The following is a 26,695-nucleotide window of genomic DNA, read 5'->3' as shown; positions in this document are numbered from 1 at the left end:
CCTACTGCTCAATGCTTATACTCTGATTAATGCCCTCTGTGGAGGCTAAATATAAACAAAACACTGAAAACATTGTCCCCTAGTGTAGGGGAGGTGCATTTACAATATATTCTGGAAAAGTAAAAAAAAAACTTCCTCGAAGTCAAATGCGCCTGCGTCTCCCCTTGACGGAGCCCCTTGTTGTAGCCTCTGTCAAGTTATTTATATGGCGCGTGCAAGTACATAGATTTCATAGAAACAGTTGAATGAATTTATTTCCCATCTTTTTGATGGTTTGGCTTAGCGTTTGGACTGTACTTGAAAAAGTTGTTTTCTTACTTTCACCATTTTCATGCAACAACAACAACAAAATACTCATAGGGGCAAACATTAATTCACTCTGTATTCTCCTTTCCCCTCATCCAGCCATTCTTGGTTCCTTATGTGTTTCTTGTCCCGAACAGCATTGCTAAAAGTGGGATTAAAGCAGATTGAAAACAAACGATAAAGGTTCTTTGAACTCAGTTGACTATGGCTTATATAGAAAATATTCTATTTTCAACTTATTACAGACTCCTCAAACGAAGCACCCATCGTTCATGAAAATTAAGCCCAAGGACCCTAGTTGAACTTTTCTATTGCAGTCATAAAAAGCAAAAGTGCATGTACGGATTTGTTTGACAACAGGGACTTAGAAAAGTGTTGACTACTTAGTGTTACTTTGAGGGTTTAGGGCTGGGGGCTCAAAATGATGTTTGGATTCCTGCAAAGGTTCGGTACACAAATAGCGCTCTGACGTGCGACAAAGTCCGGTTCCGGTGGAATGACGCGCCGAACGGCGTTCCCATGGCTACGCCCGTGCTGGGTTTGGGCTCGGAAGAGTCGCGTGGACTTGGTGCGAGTTACACGCACAAGCAGAGCACCGAGACTGTGGGTGATGTGCTCAATCTCCCTGTACGCCTGCGTGGTTTCTGTCGCCGCGCCTTCTTCTCCGAGTTGACGAGCTCACTCACACCGTCACCTGCTTACCTCCTCTAACTTGATCAACACTTCTCCTTTGACCAGCAACTGGAAGTGCTCAGCAGTCCGGTCGGGAAACACGATTAAGGTAAGGGGCACCTTATCAGCAGGCCGGCGCATGACCTTCTGTACTATGCGCGGTTACTCTCACCGTCAACATTTGTGACAATGACTTCTTTTGAAAGAAGAGTTCAGCGCCCACAAAGTCAGTCTCTGCGATTGCCGTGCAACACACTTAGGTACTAGCAAGTGGCAGCTCCTACTTGAGGTCAGGGTCGGTGGGTTTTTGTGCACGATGGTTTTCCTGACATAATTGTCAAGAGTGAGAGGCTCCATCCTGTCGACGTAGGAGTGGGCGTAAACTTCGCGCCTTCCTCGCCTCTTGGGGGGAGCATAGATGGCCAAAGAAAAACATCACCGACGATACACAGAAACAACCAAGCTTTTTTAAAAGATGTTATTGTACGCTTAACTGCCCCTCTCACCATAAGGTACACTGATATCTATTCAGGCTGTATTAAATTTAAATAGACGACTTTGATTGTAGTACAAGTACACTAAAATGCTATGCCCTCAGTCATGTTTGATTGAATTCTGTTACAAATACAAGTGAGGAAAAATCCAATAAGTTAATGGTTATATCAAATCTCTCGTGCCCTAATGATAATATTTCTCACATAATGTTAATTTCAGTTATTAGATAGATGGATAGATAGATAAATACTTTATTCATCCCCGTAGGGAAATTCACACTTCCAGCAGTCTCCTTTGTTGTTTATTAACAGATTAACAGGATGCCCTTGGGGTGCTTTGTTGTAGTTTAGCCACAGCGGAGTGGATTACGTCACACGCTAGTCCAAAAGTTCGACGTCCTTGCGGCAGACGGAAATCTTTGTGCCCAGGGATACACCACCTCGTGTTAGCGAATCCACCTCCTCTTCGCTTGCCGCAGGCTTTTGTGTCCCTGTCTAACAGCGCTGATGCCGGGTAGCTCCGGATAGCCCCGGTCCGGGTAGCTCCGTGTGGCTCCACCTTAGCGTCCGGGATGCTAGACGTGAGCCGCGTTTTCCGTAAAACAAACTTCCTGTGCGCTTTGATGTTTTTCACCAGCGCAGCCAGTTCGTCGGTCTTATTTGGTAGAGAGTTCACATTTACCAGGATTACGGACGGTACCAAAGGCTTATAACGCCGCTAGCCGCTTGGCTAGCTCCGGCTCTCCATCCATGATAGGGCCCCTTCATCACCCCGGCACGAGAATTCTTCAGGGCAAGGAGTTGATTCCTCAAATAAACGCATTTTTGTGCGTTAAAACCTATAACAATAGGATAGAAAGTAATCCAAAGTGTAGTTGTCAAACGGGACGAAAAACACCGAAGATAGAAACAGACAATAAAAACAATAAATCACAAAAAGTGCGAGATAACACGGAGGTGCTGGAAAGGCTGCCGCTTTGATTATTTTGACCCTGAGAGAAGATAAGCTTATCTTATAAAAGGAGAAAGGGAAGGATAAAGGACAGAGAGGAGAAAAAAAGTGGCAGATCTCCGTGAAAGAGGCCAAAAATCACAGAGAAAGAAGTGGACATTTGGCCTATGTCATGCGTGAAGTAATTGATAAAGGAAATCTTACAGAATCATATCTTTGGCTGGACCAATACATTTCCATTATAGTTTAAAAGTCCCTCTTTCAGATGAACTAGTATACACATTTAACTTTTTATATTCTTTTTGAGAAAGATACATGCTGAAATGGCAACGAATAGTGAGAATCACACACATGTCAACGTATGGACACTTGCCGTATTTTACAGGCTTTTTGATCATTTCAAATTGAGTTCCCCATATAACAATTTTGGGGAAAAACAATCCCCCCCAAAAGTAATTGTTTTTTTAGTTATGGGCCGGTCACACAGACATTTACGGCTGAATCACGGCCAGAAATTTCTGCCTTTGAGGCGGACGCTATTGGTCGCATTGAGCTCGCCATTCAGACGAGATACAGTGGTGCTTAACACAAGGTCGGAAATTCACGCGCGGGTGGCAGCGCGAAAAAGTTTTGCGCTGCTCAATTCTTCAGAGCGCGGGTACACAGCCTTTCACGAACGTATTGAGGCTGAACCACGGCCAGAAATTTCTGGCCGTGAAGCAGATGCCGTTGGGCGCTGTTGGACGATTTGAGACCGCCATATAGACGAGATAGAGCAGTGCTTTACTTGCGGTCGGAAATTTTCACGTGGTTGGCCGCGTTCAAAACTTTTGAGCTGCTCAAAAGTTTGAGCACGTGTTAAACCGCGTGCCGCACACGTGGTCAACACGAAGTAATGACGCGGAAATGACGCGGAACGACGTGCTCTGGCCGCGGCCAGGGCGTGGTTACACATGGGTAGGACGGGAAATTTCAGCGGGTAATCGTGGGTGGAGCATGGTAATAGCATGTTCTGCGCCTGTATCGTGGTGTTATTACGTGAAATTAGCGTGTTACGCGTGTGACAGTCAGACGCCTTTCTCCGCGTATATACAGCGCGATTTGCCGAGCACACGTCATTTGTGCTCGTGACGTCAAGGGGGTGAACATGGATCCCCGTCAGCGTAGTTTCTCTTCATTTCGAATAAATCTTTCGGTGCATTCGCAGCAAGGCTTTAATTCTGGGACCTTGGCTTTGCCTTTTGGTTGAGAGTAAGAGTCCCGGCTCCAAAGCTTTGTAGCGTATTATGAACTTATCGATAATGGATAATGAATAAAGAAGATAGAACAATCACCCTTAAAACCTCCCCCCCCCGTCAGCGTAGTGATCTCGTCTTAATCCATTTTTATTTCTAAGCATTTCTTTTCAAGATAATAAAATAAAAATGATGCCATAGCTTGAAATCTTGATCTTCACGGGACTGTGTCTTGTGCGGTTATGATTTCTACAGCCCGGTGCCGAGATTTGCATCCCCTCGCTAATACAACCACCTTTACCTCGTTTTACCTCACTTTTAGGGAATGTAATGGCGAACATACAACTAAAACCACATCGTCTTGCATTTGTTGGAAATGTAATACAACTTAATCCACTCCGTCTTTGTATTTGTTGTGAACGTAATCGAACAGTAATGCACACCGTATATAAAATCCTCCCCCCCCTCGCGTGAACGCGCATTCTGCTGCGCTTCCAACGAAAGCGATCGTTTTCTATATAAAACGCTTATTAAAACTATAAAGCGAGCTAATTATAACAATTGGGAGATCCTAGTCTATATAACGCGTTTATTTAAACAATAAAGTGCGATCGTATTCTACAAAATGCGTTTGTTAACGTGGATGAAAAAGTCACGCGAGGGGGTGGGGCGGTGTGGGTGTTGCGTAGGAGTCGGATTTGGGCACAACACCGGCTCGGGAGCTTTTATACCCGTGGTCCACACGAGAAAATGACGCAGAAATGACGCGATGAGGAAGCGGAACAGTCGCCGGCGTCTGTTTTGCGGGCACACCACCGATCAACAGCGGGTTAGCCAATTTTGCGCATTTTCCATCCCGGGCAACCACGGGCAAAAAAAACCCGCAAAATTTTAGCCGTGATTCAGCCGCAAACGGCTGTGTGACCGGCCCGTAAGATTGATTTTGTCTTGCACCACCTACATTGCATATTACCGAATCTTATTGCAATATGTATTCTGTGTAGCACTATTTAGTTATTCTATATAACACGCTACAGTGGGCATTTGCACGTCACAATGGGTATTTGTATATTGTATTCTTTTTGCTTTATTATTGTATTGTTCTCAGCTCAGGGATGCTGCTGGAAATGTGAATTTCCCTTCGGGGATGAATAAAGTATCTATCTATCTATCTATCTATTTCTATCTATTTAGACTCTAATCCAGATTATTTTAGTCACTGGTAGCAGATGCCAGTGTCTTCGTATATTGCTAATATTGTTGCGGTACATGAGTAAATATTATCCTTAATGAAGCATTTATTTCAAACTAAATTGTTAAACTTTCTGTTACAGAGTAAAACCATCTGTATACCAAATAAAGTGTCAGAAATCCTGCACTGCTAGGGATAACAAGCGACACTAAGTTTACAGTAAGTGGAGAAAGAACCAAGGAAGATGCAGAAAAAATTGTTTGTGTTGGTAAATAAAATAACTTGTTTACACAAATGATCTTTGTTTTTATTCTACATAGTCTGTCTTGCTATGAGTAACAAGATGCTGCATTGTTTTTGTAAGGTCTTTCATCATTTAATAAGGAAAATTGAAATCGTTAAAGCCCCAGTGGGTCATATTTGACTCCTAGATGGCACTGTTGTCTAATGAAAACAAAAACCTGTGCCACAGCAAGCAGCATGACGGCAGACAAACATGGTAGGGATTCCACTATGTAAAAGAATTAAAGATTTCTCGACCTATGAAATTTTCACAAAAACTAACATTGGTATTTTAGTTAATGTATTTTCTCCTGGTAGTCAAACCAATGTAGTTTTTTTTTACTAAATGAAAGTTTTTTTGTACCACCTGGAGGCACTAAATATTACACATTGTCCCTTTTATAAGAAGAGCTATCAGCTGAGGATAACATGTACGAAAACTATTTAATCAATGTGATAGTAAAAAAGATTGGGCAGCACGACATCACAGTGGTTAGCGCGTGTGTGGCACAGTTATGAGGTGGCACAGTTATGAGGTCATGAGATCGAACCTCCTGTGTATATATATATACTGGACTGTCTCAGAAAATTAGAATATTGTGATAAAGTTCTTTATTTTCTGTAATGCAATTAAAAAAACAAAAATGTCATACATTCTGGATTCATTACACATCAACTGAACTATTTCAAGCCTTTTATTATTTTAATATTGCTGAATTTGGCTTACAGCTTAAGAAAACTCAAAAATCCTATCTCAAAATATTAGAATATCATGAAAAAGTATACAAGTAGGCTATTCAACTAATCACCTGAATCATCTAATTAACTCGAAACACCTTGCGAGGGTTTCCTGAGCCTTAACAACACTCAGCTTGGTTCAGTAAACTAAATCACTGCTGATCTGACTGCTGTCCAGAGGACCATCATTGATGCCCTCCATCAGGAGAGTAAGACACAAAAAGAAATTTCTCAAAGAGCAGGCTGTTCACAGAGTGCAGTTTCAAAGCATATCCACAAAAAGTCTGTTGGAAGGGAAAAATGTGGCCGGAAACGCTGCACAACCAAGAGAGATGACCGCAGCCTTAACAAAATTGTGAAGAAGAGCCGCTTCCAGAATTTGAGGGAGCATCAAAGACAGTGGGCTGAAGCTGGAGTCCAGGTATCAAAAGCCACAGTTCACAGACGTGTCCGGGAAATGGGCTACAATAGCCGTATTCCCATGGTCAAGCCACTTCTGAACTCAAGACAACGGAAGAAGCGTCTGACTTGGGCTATGGAGAAGGAGCACTGGACAGTTGCAGAGTAGTCCAAAGTCCTCTTTTCAGACGAAAGCAAGTTTTGCATTTCATTTGGAAGTCAAGGCGCCAGAGTCTGGAGAAAGGCTGGAGAGGAGAAAAATCCAAGTTGCTTGAAATCCAGTGTGAAGTTCCCACAGTCAGCAATAGTTTGGGGAGCCATGTCAGCTGCTGGTGTTGGTCCACTGTGTTTCATCAAGTGCAGAGTAAATGCAACTGTGTACCAAGAGATTTTAGAGCACTACATGCTTCCATCTGCTGAAAAGCTCTATGGAGATGAGGATTTCATTTTCCAGCATGATCTGGCACCTGCCCACAGTGCCAAAACCACCAGTAACTGGTGCACTGACCATGGCATCACTGTCCTTGATTGGCCTGCTAATTCCCCTGACCTGAACCCCATCGAGAATTTGTGGGGTATAGTTAAGAAGAAGATGAAAGACACCAGACCTACAAATGCAAATGAGCTGAAGGCCGCTATCGAAACATCCTGGGCATCAATAACACCTCAGCAATGCCACAGGCTGATTGCCTCCATGCCACACCGGATTGATGCAGTAATCCGTGCAAAAGGATTCCCAACCAAGTACTGAGCGCATCAATGGACATTTTCAAATGTTTGATTTAGTTTTGCTGTTATAAAATTATTTTTTTTACTTGGTCTGAGGAAGTATTGTAATATTTTGAGATAGGATTTTTGAGTTTTTTTCAGCTGTAAGCCAAAATCAGCAATATTCAAATAATAAAAGGCTTGAAATAGTTCAGTTGATGTGTAATGAATCCAGAATGTATGACATTTTTGTTTTTTTAATTGCATTACAGAAAATAAGGAACTTTATCACAATATTCTAATTTTCTGAGACAGTCCAGTATATATATATATATATATATATATATATATACTAATTTTGTAGCTCGTATATCCTTGATCTGATCCCAGCACCCCCAGAGCTCTAAAAAATATCACGCCCCTGCTTAGTATCAGGAGCACACTTACGATGCTTTAGGGTAGGATCTCCTTTTGGGGGGTTGCTGCTGCGTTGTGGCGTTTACATGCAATTATGAAGTCATTTGTGGAATTACCTTGTCATGACTCCATCTGGTGGCTAGTCAAGTCCATCTGTCCATCCATTCATCCATCAGCCATCCATTTTCTGTGCAGCTTATTCTCACTAGGGTTGCGGGGTGCTGAAGCCCATCCAAGATATATTCAGGCAGTGGGCAGGGGACACCCTGAACTGGTTGCCAGACAATTGCAGGGCACACAAAGACAGACAACTCAGTCATTCATTTACAACTCAGAACCATTTGAACTGGTCAAAAAACGTGCCATGCGCGTCTTTGGAATGTGGGAAGAAACTTGGGTACCCGGAGGAAACACACACAGGCACGGGGAGAACATGCAAATCCCGCACAGGGAAGACGGCGCATCTTGAATTGAACCCTGGACCTTCGCACCGTGAGGCTGGGCAGCCTCAACTGGACACAAGCAAATGTCCTACTTGCGCTCCTAAGCCCAGAAAAATGCAGAGAGTAAAAAAAGAAGTCTATCCCCCCTTCAAGATTTTTTAGTGCCCACCCAGGTGAGAAAATCTAGATCTGTGCCTGACTCCAACCATAATGAAATTCAAAGAACAAGTCTTAAAGTAAGTCCTGTCCCTCGGAAACAAGTTTAGTCATTTCACGATGACCAACATATCTTAAATTTGCTAGTTAAGGTTTGACGTCCTCAAAAGTGACTCTGTTGACACAGACTATTGCGCACAAACACACGCATTCACAAAGCACACAGACACACAGGTCAAAAGATCCTCATGCTTGCAATCAAGTGGCCAATATTGCCAGTTTCTCGCACTTCTAAAAAGGATATTCGCGTCACAGCCGTGGAGGACCGCGAAAAAAACGCACGCACACCAACACCCGCATATGTGCACAGTTTTTAGTCATCAGGCTAAAGTTAGGTGCCATCATGTGCACGCAGATGCGACGCAAGCGGTGTTTTTTTTGGCTTACCACCCACATCGCGGCACTTGGTTTAGCAACAGGCATCAAAGTTGTTGAGTTAACTCGGTGGTGCGCAATTATTTTATGTTATGCCCCCTCCTCAGAAGAAGAAATGTTCTTTTTACGAATTACATACTAATGGTGGGGACAAAAGAACGATTGCTCGATACTAGTGGTAACACATCACTTCAGTTCTTGCCAAATCTATGCCTTTTGACACATTGTCAAACAAAAATTCACAATACTAATTAACTCATTTAATGCTAGACATTTCTCTCAAATGGAAAGAGCCAGTGCCAGCCAATTTTTGCCATTTTGACTCTTTTTTGAAGGCCTATATAACATTGTGTTCCGTTGCTATTGGAGGACGGTAGTTTTCCCCGCTAGTCCTTTACATGTTTGTTGAATTTCGGGCGATGAGAATATTTAGAAGCATCAGAGGCTGGAGATACTTCCCGAGAAGTTTTTATTATCGGAATATATTCTAGATACCATTGTACTGTATGGGCTACATTCTCGCAATAGTGTACCAATTGACATTTTAAGCAAGCTTTTTATACTTTTCTGAGGTGCTACCAAACTATTGATGAAGTTGTGGGTTGTTTTTCATCCATCCATCCAGCCATTATCTGCACCGCTTATCCTCAGTAGGGTCGCGGGGAGTGCTGGAGCCCATCCCAGCTATTTTCGGGCAGTGGACAAGGGACACCCTGAACTGGTTGCCAGCCAGTCGCAGGGCACACAGGGACCGACAATTCACTCGCTCAGTCACACCTTGGGACAATTTGGACGGGCCAATTAACCTGACATCCATGTTTTTGGAATGTGGGAGGAAACCGACGCAAGCATGGGGAGAACATGCAAACTCCACACGGGAGGTCCGATCTCATGACCTAAGAACTGTGCCGTAGTCGGACTAACCACTCAGCTGCCGTGAAGCCCATTAGTTTCCTATTTTACAAAAAAATATGTTATGTCATAAATAAAAAATAATTCCAGTGGCAGATGAATTTCGCTCATTTTAAGAATGTGTCTTTCTAGATCTATCACTTAAAAATGTAAAAAAAACTTAAAAATCCTAAATAAAAGATATTAACCATAATAAATTCATTGATTTACTTCCTGAGTCATGTTGACCACAAATGTTAATAAAAACATAATACTGTAAATTTAAGCTGTAAAAAAGCCATGAGAGTAGTTCTGCAAATTAATTTTTATACATTCTCGCCCAAAAAAATTTTAATGAAAAAAATTGTGAAAAATGGTTGAAAACCACTGGTCTAGCTTCACTCACACACTGATTGGATTTTTTTTTTTTTGACTGTGGCTACAGAATCATGTGTTCAGAAAATTTGATAGGGTATTAAAGAAAATTGCAGTTTCTTGAACAATGAATTCAAGCAAAGCAACAGTGTATTTGCACTTCCAACCTTTGCTTTGCAAGCGTGTGTGTGTGGGTGCAGTCGAGATTTACGTAAGGAAAATATACAGAGTCGCATTACCCCAACGTGCACACGCTGGGCTCGCTGCCAAATGTGATGCTGCAAAGGTGACCGGTGCAACTATGAGTACAATTACTGCTAACAAGACAAAGAAACCCTCCCAGGCTGTGATTGGCCAACTTATGGTGATCATGCCCGCTGTCAAGCGGAGATGGGGGAGGATTTACGTAACAGGTGTGAGGCAGCAAAACGGACAAAACTCTAGCAAACTGTATTTGGCAGAAGGTTTCCAGAGTGTTGCCAAGACGCTTGGTTTATCCCAACAATGTGAAATACGTGAAATTCACTCGAGCTCTCAGTTGGAATTCTTTATTCCAAGCTTTTTTCAAAACAAAGTGGTGGCCCCCTTGCTGCTCAACAAACGTGTGTGTGAGCGTTATCAGTGAAAAAGTGTTTGACTGAGTGGGAATGCCGTTAGAGTGTGTAGGCCAGGGTTGTCATGACAACCATCTGCTGCTACACTGCCGAACTCTCGCCGGCAGCCCACGCAGGGTGACATCCAGCAGAACACCGAGCCGAGTGTGTGCCGAGATGCTAGGGTGTTGGGGAGGCATGTCCTCCGAGACACTGGAAAAGGCCTGCTAGCGTCATGCTAACGTAAGAACGCACCCAAGAGTTTGCGCGGCAGAGCCTTAAGGAGCTCAGAGCTTAGAGTTCAGCTGTGGCTCATCTTTCACAGACCTGGTTTTAGCGGCCCGTCCCATCACCATCTCTTGCAGGATGGGGATGAGACAGAACAAAGACTGTCTTTACATGTTTGTTGAATTTCGGGCGATGAGAATGAGCAAACCTGTACCTGCTAGACCCCACAGGCTCTGGCATCGGAGCTGCTGATGACCAGGAGCAGAATACGTGCATGTGAATACATGAATGTGACAAAACTGTAAAGCCTTTAGGGAACTGGGTGGTCCATTGAAAACGCAACAAAACTTCAATCCGAGTGTCAGTTCATGCACTTGTAGGGATGTTTGGAGATGACTCAGAACTACGGCGGCATTGACTTACTGCCCCGAATCATACTGTGTTGTCTTTTACCCCTTCGACAGAACAAAAGAACAGCCAAATGTTCAAAATTGATCTTTAAGTTCCTTGATGGACTATTTGCTCTTTCACTGTCAGTCAATGATGGATGGGGCCACCGACAATTCATCTGATGGTAATGTGGAGGCTGGCCGTCTGTTGACCACTGTCATCTGATTAGTGTTGACAAGAAAGCATTAAAAAAAGAAACATCAGTGGCCTCATAGATGCCCGCGAAAATGTCTTTTCCGGGAGTTGTTGGAGCTGGGGAATGCCTGAGGCTGCCGCATCATCAAGCACCCACTTGAACAGCTCTAAAGAACACTTAACTGAAATACACATGTTTAGAAAATACTCATATAAATTGACAGATTTACTTGGACTACCCCACTGCTTTGACCACAGCAAGGCATTTCAGTGGAGGCGTGACGGCATGTCTGCTCTGGTTGGTTTCAGATGCAGGAGACGGGAGCCTCTCAGCCAAGTTCCCAGAGGGCCTTGAGCGTCCTGGATCGTTTGCTGTTAACACACCCGGTGTGGCTTCAGCTGGCACTCAAGCAGGAATCCGCCCTCTACATTCTGCTACGAGAGGCTGTCGGGGTGAGCGAGCGTGCCAGCACTTGGGCACCGCTCAAACCAATTCACGCTCACGGGAAAAAAATTCACGTTATTTAACCAGCTCGTGTACTGCGCTGCCAAATTCTAACTGGATGAGAATTGCCATTTAAAAAAACAATCATACTGTATTTCTAATGCCTTAACAGGCAATAGTTTAAGTGGGGTCAAATTCTTACCATTTTACTTCTTCCTCCAAATTCAAGGCAACAAGAGATTTCAATGTATTTTCCTAAACCCCCTTTTCATTGCTACTGCCAGTCTAGCTAGCCAGTAAGCTGCTGAATTAAGTCTATTTGCAGACTTTTCTGGTCCGCAAGTGCAGCTCCAGCCAGAGGAAGGTTCTATGCATGAGGGTGACGACCGGCAGCAGTTTTTCCTCTGTACAGGAGTGCTTTATCTGCGAGGAAGACTACAGTAAGTACAGCAACGTGGCTGACAATGGGGTGAGGTGGACTTGGGTGCAGGGGGGAGCTTCACTGAAAATCTTGTTTCCTTTTCCGTTAGCGTTTGCCTTAGAGAGCTCTGCACTCAGCTTCCCAGACCTGTGTCGCATGGTGGCCTTCTACTGTGTCAGCAGGTCTGATTACTATGTTTTTACTGAAGAATAAGAACTTGTTATGAAGGTCCTCCCTTTCTTGGAAAACATGAATTTATTTATCACAAATAAAAGTGTCCAAACGAGGAATGTCAATAAAACACTATATATGAGTCCAATTCCAGTCCGGTTTCCTGGCTAAGATCTAAGGACTAATAATAAATGGGAAGCTGTGAAGAGAGAACAGCTTTTTTAAATCTACATCAAAACTTTTGACTCATTGTTAACAAGTAACTCAATCTTGAATCTTTCACCTTTTGAAAGCCTTAATACAGGGGTATTATAATTGTCTGCAGGGACATCTTGCCTTTCCCTCTCCAGTTGCCGGACGCAATTGCCAAGGCCACAACACACAAGCAGCTGGAGATCATCTCGCACATGGGCCAAGGTGACTCCAAGGCGTCATTATCGCTTCTCGTCAAAAGGACACCAGCAAGCTCCACTTCATCTCTTCACAGACTTCTGGAACTCTCCAAGTGCACTGGAACTTCAAAATGGACCTCCTGCATCGCCGGGCAGGGTGAATCCGGCCTTGGACATGTGTCGCGTTCTGGGCAGTTGTGGAAAACTTTGCTTCATAAACCCTCTCTTCTTGCAGCTAGAAGTATGCAAGGTGTGTTGTGTCAGTCATAATGCTGATTACTGTGAACTTTGGGTGAAAAACATGGGTTCAGACAACAGTAGGCACTCTCAGTGAAGTATGTTCTTTGAGTAATCTGGCCTGAATGAATCACCACACACAACATTGCAATCAAATGCATCAAAACAATGGAAGATAAGAAGATGTACTTGTATTACCCATTCCCATAGCAATCAGACATACAGCATCACAGTGCCTCCAACAGACGACATCGCTTCAAGCGTAGCATGCGGATCCATCTCTCTGAGTCCTCCATGAATCTTTCCCTTGAGGGTGTGGGCTCCTACTCCCCGCATCCATCAATGGAGATGCCTACAGAGTCTGAGAGGCTGCGCGGGGCAGGAGTTTTGAGGAGAACCCCTGCTGTGTCACCAGGATCTGAGGAAGAAGACATGACAATCACACAATCGCCTCTAGTAAGGGTTTGTCTTTTGACTCTGAATTTCTGAACGTTCAAATGGAGCAATTCTGCCCAGAGCTAATAACCCTCACCCTAGAATCCAGTTGCTTGGCACAATCTTTTCAAGACACCCTATGATCGTGGCGTTTCCTACTGTAACCTTGAGTAGGGTCGGGGATAATTTTTTATGTATTCTGCTTAAGGTGGACTATCTTCCGATTGTCCAGCAGGTGGCGCCGGCCGAGGTACCCTTGATCGAAGTGGCTCTCTTGGCCCCGGAGCGCCGGGCAACGCCATCGCTGGCCGAGCTGGACAGCAACAGCTCCTTCAGCAGCATTGATGATGAGAACGACTGTGATTCTGATTCTGAGAGTGGGGTCCCCAGCCAAAGTCAGGGTTATCGGCGGCCGCCACTGGTGCGGTCACGGGGTCGTGGCGGGCTGCACCGCATGAGTAAGGCATTTGTGTGTTTCTTTGCTCCGGACAAGCGTTTGGCGCGCTTGGTGCTGGAGTTGTCGCGGGACAGGCGATCTATTTTTGGAGCCATGGTCCAGGACTTCCTCCTGACTCAAACAGCCTCTCTCAAATCACTGACTGTCGACTCTTCCTCTTCGCCGTGCATGACGTCTGTGCAGCTCTTGCAGAGTGTGCGACTTTTCCTGTCCCAGGCCAAGTCTTGTTTACTGGAGAGCGGCGAGCTGGAACCTCCTATCGAAACTTTGGTGCCAGAGAACGAAAAAGGTAAACACAATTGAACAGAATCCAAAAACAAAATAAAAGGAAACATATTGTTTTATTGCGCATGCATGGTTGTAAAATCACACAGTCCTCGATGTGGGCTTCTGTGTACTGTATGTGCGTGCATGTGCGTTGCCTGGCACGTACTTGAAGGGTGGGAGGGGATCGCTGGGTCGCTCGCCTTACTTCCTGCACTCGGATTTATCTGCCTTTGCGTTGGTGGAGCCATTTGCATTTTTTCCCCTCTCTCTCGTTTATCATAAAAAGATCTAACAGGCCCACGCATGGTAGGAGAGCGCACGATTCAAAGAGAGTGGTGGAGTGAGGGGGGTTGTGTTTCATGGGAGAGGCAGTTTTACAGTATACCACCTGAGGTATTTTTTAGCAAGCACAATGGTCAGTAACAGAAAGCAACTTGGGGAAGGCAGTGGGAGAAAATAACAAATTTGAGACATATATGATAGTTTGGGTTAACCATGTTCTCTCTTTTTTCTCCTTTTTCAACTTTTAATTTTTCACACGAGCGCTGTCGACATCTGTACAGGGATACAGGGGGAAGTACTTGACTTGAAACATTGCAATTGCACAATTTTTCCTGGCCTTTGCAGATCTTGCCCTGGAGCGTGCCATGTTCTTCTGTGTGCTGCAACCCCTGAGGCCTAACCTTGACAAAGCCCTTGCTGCGCTTCACCAGCGGCAAGTGTACAGCCATCAGTTCAGCTGCAACCTTGCGCGTCTGAAAGACGATTGTGTTGGGGAAGGCCTGGGTGACGCTCGGCAGGTGGACAAGGTGAAGCAGAAGTTGGCGCAGATGCGACGCACACACTCGCCCGTCAACAAAGTGCTTTTGCTACTGCAGATTTGCAAATGCGTGCAGAAGGCACTGGGCGCCAAGCACGGTGAGATTCTTGCAAAGTTGATGACACAGCTTCATATCAAGTTAGTTAAAAGCAGGGGTCTCCAACATAGTGCCCGTGGCCACCAGGTAGCCCCCTAACTACCCCCCGAGTACCGCAAAAATATTTCACCATTGATAGCATTTTTCAAAGATTTTATCTCTTAATGTCATGTTTTAGTGGTTGACTTATCCTGTTTTGTTCTAAAGATTTTATCTCTTAATGTCATGTTTTAGTGGTTGACTTATCCTGTTTTGACCCTACCTCTAATGACAAAAACCTGGTAACAACATAGTAACAACATAATACTAAAAAGATAAGTAGTAGTTTTAGAAATGCATATCAAAATGGTAGCCCTTGTTGCTTATCAGTAACAAAAAGTAGCTCTCAACTTAAAAAGGTTTGGTGACCCCTGGTCTATGGAAAATAAGAGAAATTCCTTGTTGATTGCCTGTCTAAACTTCTCAGTGATATCTTGAGTGTTCGGTTGACAGCAGGGCATGAAGTGAGCTGGGATGACTTCCTGCTGTCGTTGTCCTACGTGATTATCAACTCCAACAAGCCTTACATTCTGATGGAGGTGGAGTACATGATGGAGCTCCTGGAGCCATCTTGGCTTAGTGGGGAAGGTCAGCGTTCACTGCAATGTTTTTGTGTTGAACTTGTTTGGAGACCAAGTTGGCTGTATTGAGAGTAATCTGGCCAAACCGCATAAAACATAAAGACTACCCTTAGTTTTTACGGTCAACACTGTTCACAATCCATGGGTCCAAAGCCAAGCAAAAAAAACCTATTGTATGGTTTAATATATGTATGCAAGGACTCTACAGGGCAGTGGATCTCATAAGCAAACAAGCGTTCATCTAATACCACGATAGGCTAAGAATTTGATTTTTTCTGTCAGGCTGAACGCAGCCTCTGGTACTTACAGGTGGTTCCTACTTGACCGGCGTGTTTGCCAGCTTACATCTGATCCAGAGCCTGGACCAGGGCAGACCCGTCTCAGGTAGCCTTACACCTGGGGCCCAGGAGGCACTAAAGCAGTGGCGCTGCAGGCGAAGCTGCGAGGCTCAGAGACAAAAGGAAACCCTACGGAGCCAGGTAGCGCCGGTCTCAAAAAGAATAACTGTTGGAAACCAATGCCAGAGATGAATGTTCTGATTTGACTCACTTAGAAAATTGTATTAAGGTTGGTAGCAATGTAGATGGATTAAAATGCAAGAGAACAAGGACATTTTGCTGTTGGCTGGTGCAGGACGCAGAATGTTCAAAGACGTTATCTCCCAATTTTAGCAACAGTTACTGAACAAGTACAATGAGTGATGCATTTGAGTTGATTTTCTCTTTCGTTATGAATAATGCCGAGATTTAAGGGTCAGGGTGAGGCCTATCAATGAGAGTGAATCATTTTCTGACGAATCGGCCCCAACCAACCAGTTTCTTAAACCGGAGAGCTTCAGAGATTTTCTGAGGTCCATATGCAATTTTCAAAAGCATGGGTGTTGCCATTCCAGCATTTGTAATCATGCTTGAAATTAATTTGCAGGGATTACTTATGAAAGGTAATCCTCTCATGTGGGCCATTAATGATCACACCAGCGCACTCACGCACACACTTTTACCTGTTAGCACAGTGGTAGGCTCAGATTTGGTCCGAGCAGTGTGTGTGTGTGGGGGGGGGGTATTGAGGGATATGGGTATTGTTAAGCACAATGTTTTCGTGTGGTCACGTGGCACCTCTTTGGGCTTCAAATAGCCCTTCCAAGTGAGCCCGCGGCCAGATTGAGCTCCGGCACGGGCGGGCAATCTGTGAGGCGAGTGCGATGAGGAAGTGGGCGGTCAGATAACATGAAATTTATTGAGCTGCATCTACGCATCCGAGCAGGCAAACACAATATGCACACGGACGGCGAAGAGCTTGCTAACACTGTAAGTAGGACCTGTTGTCTGATTGATGTGTGATCATGTGAGTTTGCATCAGTGTGAGTGACTTTCTCCAGGTTAAAGATAGCTGCGTGCACCCTCAATATATTTGCACTTTAGAAATACAGCCGATTTGTTAACGCTTATTTGCATGAATTAAGACGAACGCCAGTTATTGGCGTTGATAAGACATAAATAAGATTTGGAAGAAGACAGGAGAAGAGCATTAGAAGAGTTGCTAAGGAAGAGTTCACTTGGCAAGGTCAGCAGTGGTTGAGGGAGGAAAAGCGAGATGGCTTCAAGCAAGTTGCTTACACTACATTCTGCCTTTAAAGAGCACCCAACTTCTGCTCTTCCTTCATCTTTCTGACCTCTTTGGGGTGTAGTAATGTGTTGTCAGCGAACTGAACGGCTCAATGAGATGCTTCCTATCTCGCTCACTTGTCTCACTCTCTTTCTTGCTTTCGTTCTCTATCTTGCTCTCTTTCATTCTCTCTTTGTTTCTCTCTCTCCCTCTCTTCTGTTGTCGCTCTTTCTGTGTCTCTCTTACTTTGTCTTTCTTTCTCTCTGTTTCTATCTGTTTCTGTCTTTCTAACCCTCTCCTCAATTTATCTTTCTGTTTATCTCTGTCTCTCTCCCTCTCAATTTCTCTTTCTTTCTCTCTCTCTCTTTCTCTGTCTCTCTCTCTCTCTCTTTCTCGCTGTCTCTCACGTGAGGGTGCTTGTGACTGGTCAATATGAGTGGCATCATCTCTGTGTTGTTTTCTTTGTATAAACAATCTAAAAATTGAAATTATAACTGTCTATTGAAAGAATAAATAAAATAATAATATATGAATGTTTTATTATTATTGATAGTACGGGATTTAAAACAAAAACATCTGAAGAACCGTTTGGGAGCCGACAGCGCCGCCTGTTTGCAGTGAGACTGGATCAAAAGAGGCGGTTCTCTAAAAAGAGTCGGAATTTCCATCACTGATTTGGTTTTCCTTTAAATTCAGACGTCTGTAAGTCTAAGTTCAAACTGCAGTGTTTAATGCTAAATTCTCATTTTCTGGTGAAATGTGATGTTTTTGTCAGATCGTACACATTTACGACTAAATGCGACTTGTATGTGTTCTCCTGGAACTTCTATGCGTTTCCTGTGTGAATGCCACAATTGTCCCTCATGCGCAGAAGAGGGCACGTGACATCACAGGCATTCCGCTAATTGTTTGTGGAAGTACTCATGGATGCTAACGCCATAGTGTATCTAGCAATTTGAAAATGATTGTGCTCCTGGAGGCTGAACAAAGTATTCCCACCAAATATTAGTTAAATCCAAAACCTGACTTTCCCCCAGTGAATGCTTTCTGTGTTTTCATCCATCATTGTTGTTGATTTCAACACTTTCATCCGCCTCTCAATGATGTGCAAGTCACAAGAATGCGCCTCTGCCGTTCACACAGGAGTCGGATTCTAAAACATCAGATATGTATCCGATTTAGCACCACATATGAAAGTGGCCTGGGTCGCTCTATCCATCCATTATATGCACCGCATATCTTCAGTAGGGTCGCAGTGGTGCTGGAGCCCATCCCAGCTGTCCTCGGGCAGTGGGCACGGGACACCCTGAACTAGTTGGCAGCCAGTTGCAAGGCGGCCTGGGTCTAGAGTGAAAAAAAATCGGAAATGTGCCGTTCACACGGACGTTAACAAATCGGATACAGGTTGCGTCACTGTAAAAAAATCTGATTTCCCTGCAGTGTAAATCTAGCCTCAGTCTTCTTTCTGTCCCCCTCTAATCCCCACCACCTCCAGAGGTGCGTTCGGATACTGTTCCAGGATGGAGAGCGGAGTGCTGTGCGGACCTTGCAGTGGCGAGCAGGAGAGAGCAGCCATGCACTGGCGCAGCTGTGCGCTGCCACTTTTGGCGTGTCTGACCCACAGCAGTACACGCTGTACTGGCGCAGCGGCGGAGAGATGCGTGCACTGCCGGCCCAGGCTCAGCCGCAGGACTTGGCGGGCCACAGTGAAGGGGGCCCCTCCCTGTCCTACCTGAGGACCGACCACGACTTCAGTAAGATGCGGCGGCTCACCAGAGGTGGCGCTGTGGACCTGAGCGAGTCAGTGTGCGAGGAGTGAGCGGGAGTGGGTGGGGGTAAGGGATAAGACGGACGCCTGCTGAAAACTCCTATCTGAAAACCGACAGCACGAGGCTGGCCTTGTTACGGTGGAAGGCCGACGTCACCGAAATGGATGCTGGCGCCTCTTCGCCAAATTGTCTGGCTTTGCCCTTTGAAGGATAAGTTGGACAAAAGCAGTTACTGTTGGGATGAGAGGCCAAAATTCGGCGGTCCATTAATTGCTTTGACTCTTGTCCCACACCTGCTCTTAGCACCAGTGAACTGCTTTTGAAACTACAGCACTGTATTTCTGTACTATAAGAGACACCAAATTACAAGGCACACCCCCAAAAATAGGCTTTTGTGTTATTTACATATGAAAGGTGAACCGGACTATAAGGCGTGTGGAATTAAAACTATAGCAAGGGCTAAGTTCTGCACTAAAAATTAAAAAAAGCCTGCATTTGTGCATTGAATGACCAGTCAGGATATATCACTGATCTCAATTGCATATCATTGGATGCCACGTAAATCAAATTCAGAGTGCTTTGGGGAGTGCAATGGAACCCATCCACTAGACCACTAGGGATACAGAAGACAGATGAAAAGGCGTTATTTTAGTCACAGTACCAAATTGTTAACCTTATCATTAAGCTAGGCCATGAGAATATTGTCCGACATTGAACAAGACCACTGTAATACAGTATTGTATTGCCGACTTGCCAAGTGTTTACGAAACGCGTGAGCTTTTGTACTGAATAAAGAGAAAGGGGTTGTGGGAAGTAATTCGGTCGTTCTGAACTGAATGAAGAGAAAGGCATTGTGAAAAGTTATTTGGTCATACTGAAAGAAAAATTTTAACGCATGGCTTCAGGTGTTTAAATGCTTGTCACTTGCAATGCTTTGTATGAGCTCAGAAAATGTGTAACTACATTTTATACCAATTTTCAATCATATTCTTTTACTGTGACTAGAAATAGTGTAGAACTGTAAGGACCTAAGACTTAATGCCCCCTTCTGTGACGTCTTTATCCTGAATGGTCTAGTGCAGGGGTCGGAAAAATACGGCTAGCCAGCCATGTATGGCCTGTTTTATGAGTACATCTGGCTCGGAGAAAGTTTTTTCTCTATGTAGTACCATTTGAAATGCTTTTGAAGCCAAGGTATGTACAAACAAAGGTAAAGCAACACCAGCTCAAAATAGTATCGGTCACAGTCTCAACTACAGTTTACAATCAGGGTGTCACATCAACAGACCCCTTTTCGGCTGTATGTCTCCATAGAATCCTGTATATCAAAGCTCATAAAACAATGTAGGTTCACTGTTGAGACACTTTATGATGAAAATCCATAGAACAAACGGTAAAAACCCCAAAAATGCCAGCCAAGCATCTAGAGTAATTTGATTGGGTGAGCGGTAGGATGGGTGAAGCTATGCATACAATGCACACACTTCCTTCCCTCTGCCTAGCACCATCTGCACTGAAGGTAAATACGTCTGTATCCTCGTTTTATTTTGAGTCATTTTTATAAAAGAACTCTGCTTGCACTTTGTTTTTAAACCATTATTTCGGTCAGATATGACCATTAAAATAAGCCTCAACACTATTTAATTAACTGGGGAAGGGAGACAACTTTGAAGTGGTATATTTGTATTGACATTATCTGGCATTAATATTATTTGAACAAATTTCATCAAATCATCAAATGTCAAACAGTGAAATAAAATGTGCTAAAGAATTAGCTTTGTCTTAAGAGAGGGTTTAACGATTTGGTTGGAATCTGTCTTTAAATATGTAGTAAGGCTCTCTCTAAAAAAAAACGTAATATTTTTACTTTCATGGCTCTTTGGCTCAAAAATGTTACCGACCCCTGGTCTAGTGGATAGGATTAGTGCTCTTCCCACCGAGTCCCATTGCATTCAGTGGCATCCAATTGTGAACAACTATCCATGTCCCTGGTGGTCTGGTGGTTAGGATTCAGTGCTCTTATCATCGCTAAACAGTTTGATCCCAGTTGCTAAGATTGATATGCATACAAAATGTAATGACTGATCACTTATTGCACAAATCTGGTCACGCATTTAAAATTTAATCAGCAGGTTCAAATTTCTGGCCATTTTGTTTTTTTGGGTGTGCCTCGGTAGAGAAAATACTGCGTTATTCAGAAGAGATTTTTTTTTTCCAATTAAGCTATGTCAGCATTTTAGAAATCCTGGTTGGGTATTACCTATAATAAATGAATCCTGTAATCTAGCACAATACTAGTAAATCCCAACCACGTGTATGCTTGTGGGACAAACAAGGCATTCATCGTCAATCTGCCGCAGTGGTACATCAAATGCAGACCTTTGACTTTTTAAAAATGAACTTTTAGTGTTGGTGGCTGGTATTGGTAGTCTCCACGACTATACAATAATTTAAAATAAAGCCTGAATCAACTAGATCAGTGGTGGGCAACCACCAAGCCGCGGACTGGTCCTGGGCCATAGGTAATTTGGTATTGGGCCGCAATGTAGGAAAAATAAGTTCCATTTTTTTAACCTATTCATTTACTGACACTGCTACAATATATGACAACTTGGACCGGTGCTATGTTTGAATTAAGATCAGTGTGGTTTGCAGATACGGGAACTGTTGCGTGTCGGCGGTGCAACTGTCACGGTTGCCGAAGATACAGGGAAGGATGAATCTATCTAAAATTTTGTGCTTATAGCCAATCAGTATGCACAACTATGTCATGCTAGAGCGATTGTAAATACTCTTGCCACCAGGGCCGGCCCCAGCTTTAATGGGGCCCTAAGCAGAATTAGATTTGTGGGTGCACTATTACTTAATAATTTGCATACCTGCTATGACTCCTTCTATGTTTTACTCCGTCAATACGAATACACTTAAAATACAAGATGTGAGATGTTTCTGTTGTAATCAGATTGTATTCCACAGAGAATAAGGCCACCGAAGCAGACAGCAGATTTGCAAATTTGGAGAGAAATCCTTTCTAATTAATATTTGGCAAAGTGAGCAACTACCCTTACTGGCCACAGTGAAATCAACACATAAAACCTCAAAAGGCAGCCAGGCCTGTTTTACCTATGGTTGATAATCTGAATTGGTACAAAACTGGTACAAGAGCAGCCTTTGGTTGATTTACACTAAATATTCAAAGTGACATGATACAAAGTCTAAAAGTCATCCAGGCCATCTAAAAGTAACAAAAAAAACCCACAACCTGCTTTATTATTTGTGTTTTAAACTAACTGCAACAACAAAAAAAATGTAATGAATTTAAACTCAAATACAGTATTTAAATACATATAGACACGAACAGAGGAACATGAAACAGTGTAAAAGAAATGTTTTTGTTTAAAACAAACTGTAGTAACAAATGTACAAAAATAAAACATTTTAAATAAAAAGATCTTAAAAAGATCAAACAAACAACTAAATAATTATGCAAATGTACAGAGGTACAGAACCTTGAACAAGGTAACACATCTGATTTCCAAACAGAATATAAAGTTGAACCATGGGTGAAACCGGACTGTTTTTGGGAGTTCTCAAGCATTCAACCCAAGCACCTCCTAAAAATGATGGCATTTTTAAAACTCTTTTGATTAATAATTTTTGGCACCACTTATCCTGAGTACGGTCACGGGGGTACTGGAGCCCATCCCAGGAATCTTCAGACAGTGGGCAGGGGACACCCTGAACTGGTTGCCAGCCAGTCACAAGGCACACAGAGACATACAACCACTTTCTCATTCAAACCTAGGGACAATTTGGACTGTCCCATTAACCTTACATGCATGTTTTTTGAATGTGGGAAGAAACCCATGCAGTTACAGGGAGAACATACAAACCCCTCAGCTGAAATCTAACCCTGGACCTTAGTACTGTGGGGCTGTGCGCTAACCCCCAGCTGTTGTAGATTTACAGTCATCATTATTATTTTTTTACTGTTATAAATATTATCATTGATATTATTGTAATTATCATTATTATTGTTTTTGAAAATTACAAAAAGGTTTAATGCCACCCTTGGGCCGGGCTGTGAAAATATCAACAGAGAATGAACCGGTCCTTGGAACAAAAAAGGTTGCCGACCACTGAACTAGATAGCAGCTTATTATATGAAATCCATTCCAATCCATGAGTGGAAAAGTGGCTCATTTATCTTTTCTTTAACACCTATTTTTGTGGCGTTTGAGCATGACGCAGCGCTAAGTGGGTTCCTCTTGATCAGTTTTGTATGTTGAAGTTGCAAAGTGAAAGCTCGCTTCCTATTAACCAGGGCTTAAAGCGCAGCCCCAAAGTCTAGATCAGTGTTTTTTAACCAGTGTTCCAGGACACGCTGGTGTGCCTAGTGTGCAGAAGAAAATTGCCCAATCTTATGTGTATATAAGCATGCCATTGTTCAGTATATTTGTTTCCTTACATTGATCAGCCGAGAAACTGTATAATTCATCCATATCAGTAAGTGGCATATACAACAGGTACACTATGGGTAAGTGTAAAGCACTTTAGGAGGTCTTCATCTTCTTGAAAAGTGCTATATAAATGCAGTCCATTTACCATACACTAATTATCTGTTTATAGGTTAGCATGGTATATTTAATAACAAATTTTGTTTAACAAAACTGTTTAGATTTTCACTGAAAAAAATAATCAAATTAACCAAAAAAATCAAGCCAATGTTTTTTCCTATTTCAAATATCGCTTTTGCATGAAGTAGTACAAGGAACTATATTAAATAACTTATTTTGTTTCATTTTGCTGTTTAAAACATTGATAATACATTAAGACTAAAACGTAACCACAATTTTGATAATTAATATTTTCTTTGTTTAACCACCCCCAAAAAAGAAAAGGTTAGAACATAGTGAAAATTTATTTTGTTCCACTGACAGATCATTTGTGCTGATTTTAAGAATAACTTTAGCTATTTTTTCTAGAAAAACAAGAAGCATGCACAGTTTAACAGGTGAAAAGTAGAGTAAAAGAAAAAATAATGTGTATTACCTCCTGATACACACTGACCACAAATGATCAGAAAAACTTTATACTTTCAATTTTTTCAACAAGCTCATTTAAGAATGAAACAAAAAACTGAGAATTCATTTTGAGACTGGGAGGTCGCTAGTTCGCGCCTCGGCCGAGTCATACCTAATTGGTAAAATGGCGGCGCCCTCTGTTGGCTGCGGCTGCATCGGCTCGCTACAACGGGTCAGGTGTATCGACATTTCGTTCTGTGTACATTGTTACAAAGAATGACAATACAAAGGAAATAATTATTATTATTATTATTATTAAACATTCTCGACGTATAGTGTGCCTCGAGATTTTTTCGTGAATAAAAAAGTGCCTTGGCCCAAAAACATTGAAAAACACTGATCTAGATCACAGGCTCAAGTCACACTGAAGGCCCGGAGGTTTCACCAGGCCTCATTTCTTGGTCTGAAGAGACGGGTCATACTGCTGTTTTATACTTGAAGCATTCTTTGGTTGTTGGCACTTGTATTGTGCTGCAAATGATGCCACGTTTTCAACAGAATAGCATGCTTTTTTTTCCCAGTACGTATTTGATTGAACGACTGTGCAACGGTGACGTGTGCATGTGTTTCCTGTGGGCTCGCCATATATTGTCACTGTAAATGTGCAGAGTTGTTTGGAACAATGGGAAGAATTAAAAAAGAAAGGGTACAGCCATGTGTACTAATGTTTTTTTTCTGTCGGACGCAGACAAAATTAGAGCAACTATTTTCTGTCCATTTATCATGGGGCACTATAAGGAAGACCAGGGATGCCGGCCCAATGTAAATACTATGCTACTGCTAGTCCTCGCTAAGACATTTTCAAAGGATTAGCTTATTGAGTACTTTGGCCTTCTTGTGTGGGGAAATTTATATTTACAGACGCTCTCCTACTTACAACTATTCGACTAACGATAAAAGGTAGATACAAAAAAAAATCGGGATGTCGAAAACTATCCGTACATTGCTACAAGTTAGATTTTGTATTATGTGCACCTTTTTCCGAGGACAGGACATTACTGTAGTGCTTCTTTCCCCCGCCACCGGCGTCTGGCGCTGTGAGAGGTCAGCCAGCATCCACCCGGAAAAAAAAAGTCTGTTTTCTCTTGCCAGTTCATGTGTAAACATTCTAGATGTTCTATACTATGTCCATACTATCTCCAGTGCTAAGAATTTTGACATTATTATTGTTTGATATGTCGTGCATCCATTCAATATGGTTGGTAAAAAGTGTAAAGAAGAGGGGAGCCATTTCTTTTGAAGAGAAAGTGGAATAAGAAAGCTTGATGCAGTTGAGAAAATGGTTGGATCGCTTTTTTTCGGCCACTCTCTAACACGGAGGAGGACCTTTTGAAGCTTATCTTCCAAAAGTAAGAAAAGTAAGAAAGCAAAATGTGATACAAATGCACCCGGTCTCTACAAAAAAGACGTCAGACTTCCCTCTCCGCAGCTACAATGTTCAACTCCTCTGGCGTCACCCTGAGGTGTTCCCTGGCTTCCTGTTAACAGTTGTTGAAAGAATGAAAGAAAGTAGGGAAAGTCAATGAAACCCCCTGTCGAAAATTCAAAAATCGAAAGTGGAGTTCATGTCCTCACGTCCCGCACTCTGATAACATAACAAGTATAACGCCAGTAGGTGTCGCAACTGGACTAGATAAAACAAACAATGCAAGATCACGTGACTCAAACCGGAAAAGATGTGAGGAATGACGAAAACCACGAAGCTGCCGACCTGATGTCTCGAAACCTCACGAAGGGGGACAAGCGCTTCCATTGCATTAGCAGGTGCGTGCATCATCAAAAACTTTCAGAAAGACTTTTTCTTTCATTATAGTCCGTCTTTTCTCGCTTGCTTCACTGTATTTGGAAGGTTCTCACAATCGGGTTTGTGCTTCTTTTTAAAATTCCCTTCGCTCATTCAGTGCCATACGTTTCTCTCAAGTGGGAAGTGCCGGTTCCAGCCATTTTTTGGCTATCTTGACTCGTTTCTGAAGGCTTACAGAAGATTTAGCTCTGTAGCTTGAACCCTCAGCTTTCGTTACGAAAAAAGTATGCCTCTAGCTTTTACCATTCATATATAGTAAACATCAGTTAAACATTTTTACGTTTCTTGAAAATACTCGAAAGGTTTTTTAAAAAAAAAAACTGCTCTTCGTGAAAGGATTCATTTCAAGCTGAACTTTCACTTCGGTGCTATTTTCATATGCATGTTTGTGATACCTCCAATATTTAAACAACGCTTTCCATAAAAACAATGTCACTTAGCTTGCAAAATAAATTGTTATTGAAAAAACCCTGAACTTGTGCATGAACAATGTTTTGCACACAATGTTAAGTCCGTTGTGCGTTAGTTTTAACTCATTTTAATCCTATTCGTTTTGTTTACATTTGTATTTGCGTGTTCTCTCGTTCGTATCTAATTTGCATCTCTGCCCATCTCTTTCAATCTACCACTCATAACTCATTTCAACACCCCAAAGCTACCTGTGTCTCCTATCACAAATGCATGATTAAATGTCCAAAAACTTTGCAAAACTAACAGAAAAGGGCGATATAATTAAAATGCAACAAACAATTACATGCCTGGGGGGTGTTCTCTCTTTCAAGCATCCACTTCACATCCATTTATTTACCTCATGCACTCATTTACATGGGTCTCACAGATGCATGAACTTTGCAAGAACTTTCGTCCCCTAATGTTTCTGGTGATATAATCACGTGATTCGGTTCGTCAGGACGATCGCAAACATGCACGAAACGTCTTCCCTTTCTACCCCAACGATGACGAAGGGATT

General features: G+C 42.9%; 2 protein-coding genes and 1 long non-coding RNA gene across 8 annotated transcripts in view; 2 read left to right on the top strand and 1 right to left on the bottom strand.

Moving 5' to 3' along the window:
• Positions 1-873: 873 nt before the first annotated feature.
• rin1b (Ras and Rab interactor 1b) lies at positions 874-24,572 on the top strand. 3 transcript variants are annotated; one of them, XM_088348616.1, is made up of 12 exons: positions 874-1,087; positions 11,411-11,554; positions 11,872-11,986; positions 12,077-12,149; positions 12,464-12,555; positions 12,626-12,780; positions 12,978-13,223; positions 13,435-13,948; positions 14,554-14,844; positions 15,339-15,470; positions 15,773-15,942; positions 18,564-24,572. In XM_088348616.1, the coding sequence occupies exons 2-12, from the start codon at positions 11,411-11,413 to the stop codon at positions 18,885-18,887; spliced, it is 2,256 nt and encodes a 751-aa protein (XP_088204742.1). In that variant the 5' UTR covers positions 874-1,087; the 3' UTR covers positions 18,888-24,572. The 3 variants fall into 3 exon arrangements, with proteins under 3 accessions (XP_088204742.1, XP_088204741.1, XP_088204744.1); XM_088348615.1 differs by having other exon boundaries at positions 15,336-15,470; XM_088348618.1 differs by lacking the exon at positions 18,564-24,572 and having other exon boundaries at positions 15,336-15,470; positions 15,773-16,087.
• On the bottom strand, positions 1,767-26,579 carry LOC148357165 (uncharacterized). Its single transcript, XR_015852131.1, has 4 exons — positions 26,484-26,579; positions 12,966-13,185; positions 7,512-7,666; positions 1,767-2,311 (listed from the first exon to the last, which is right to left on the bottom strand). It is a non-coding gene; the product is annotated as an uncharacterized LOC148357165 (long non-coding RNA).
• Positions 16,629-26,695, top strand: part of adisspb (adipose secreted signaling protein b) — a 28,973-nt gene continuing 18,906 nt past the window's right edge. Inside the window, exon 1 of one of the 4 annotated variants that reach the window (XM_088348627.1) lies at positions 16,629-16,770. The gene's annotated coding sequence lies outside the window, so the exon portion shown is untranslated. The other 3 variants (XM_088348619.1, XM_088348624.1, XM_088348626.1) reach the window with 3 other exon arrangements.

This window comes from Urocampus carinirostris, chromosome 11 (assembly GCF_059441175.1).
Source record: "Urocampus carinirostris isolate Australia breed hairy pipefish chromosome 11, RoL_Ucar_1.0, whole genome shotgun sequence".
NCBI classification, from domain to species: Eukaryota; Metazoa; Chordata; class Actinopteri; order Syngnathiformes; family Syngnathidae; genus Urocampus; species Urocampus carinirostris.
Note: the sequence above shows the minus strand (reverse complement) of the source record. Positions and strands in the feature narration are given on the sequence as shown.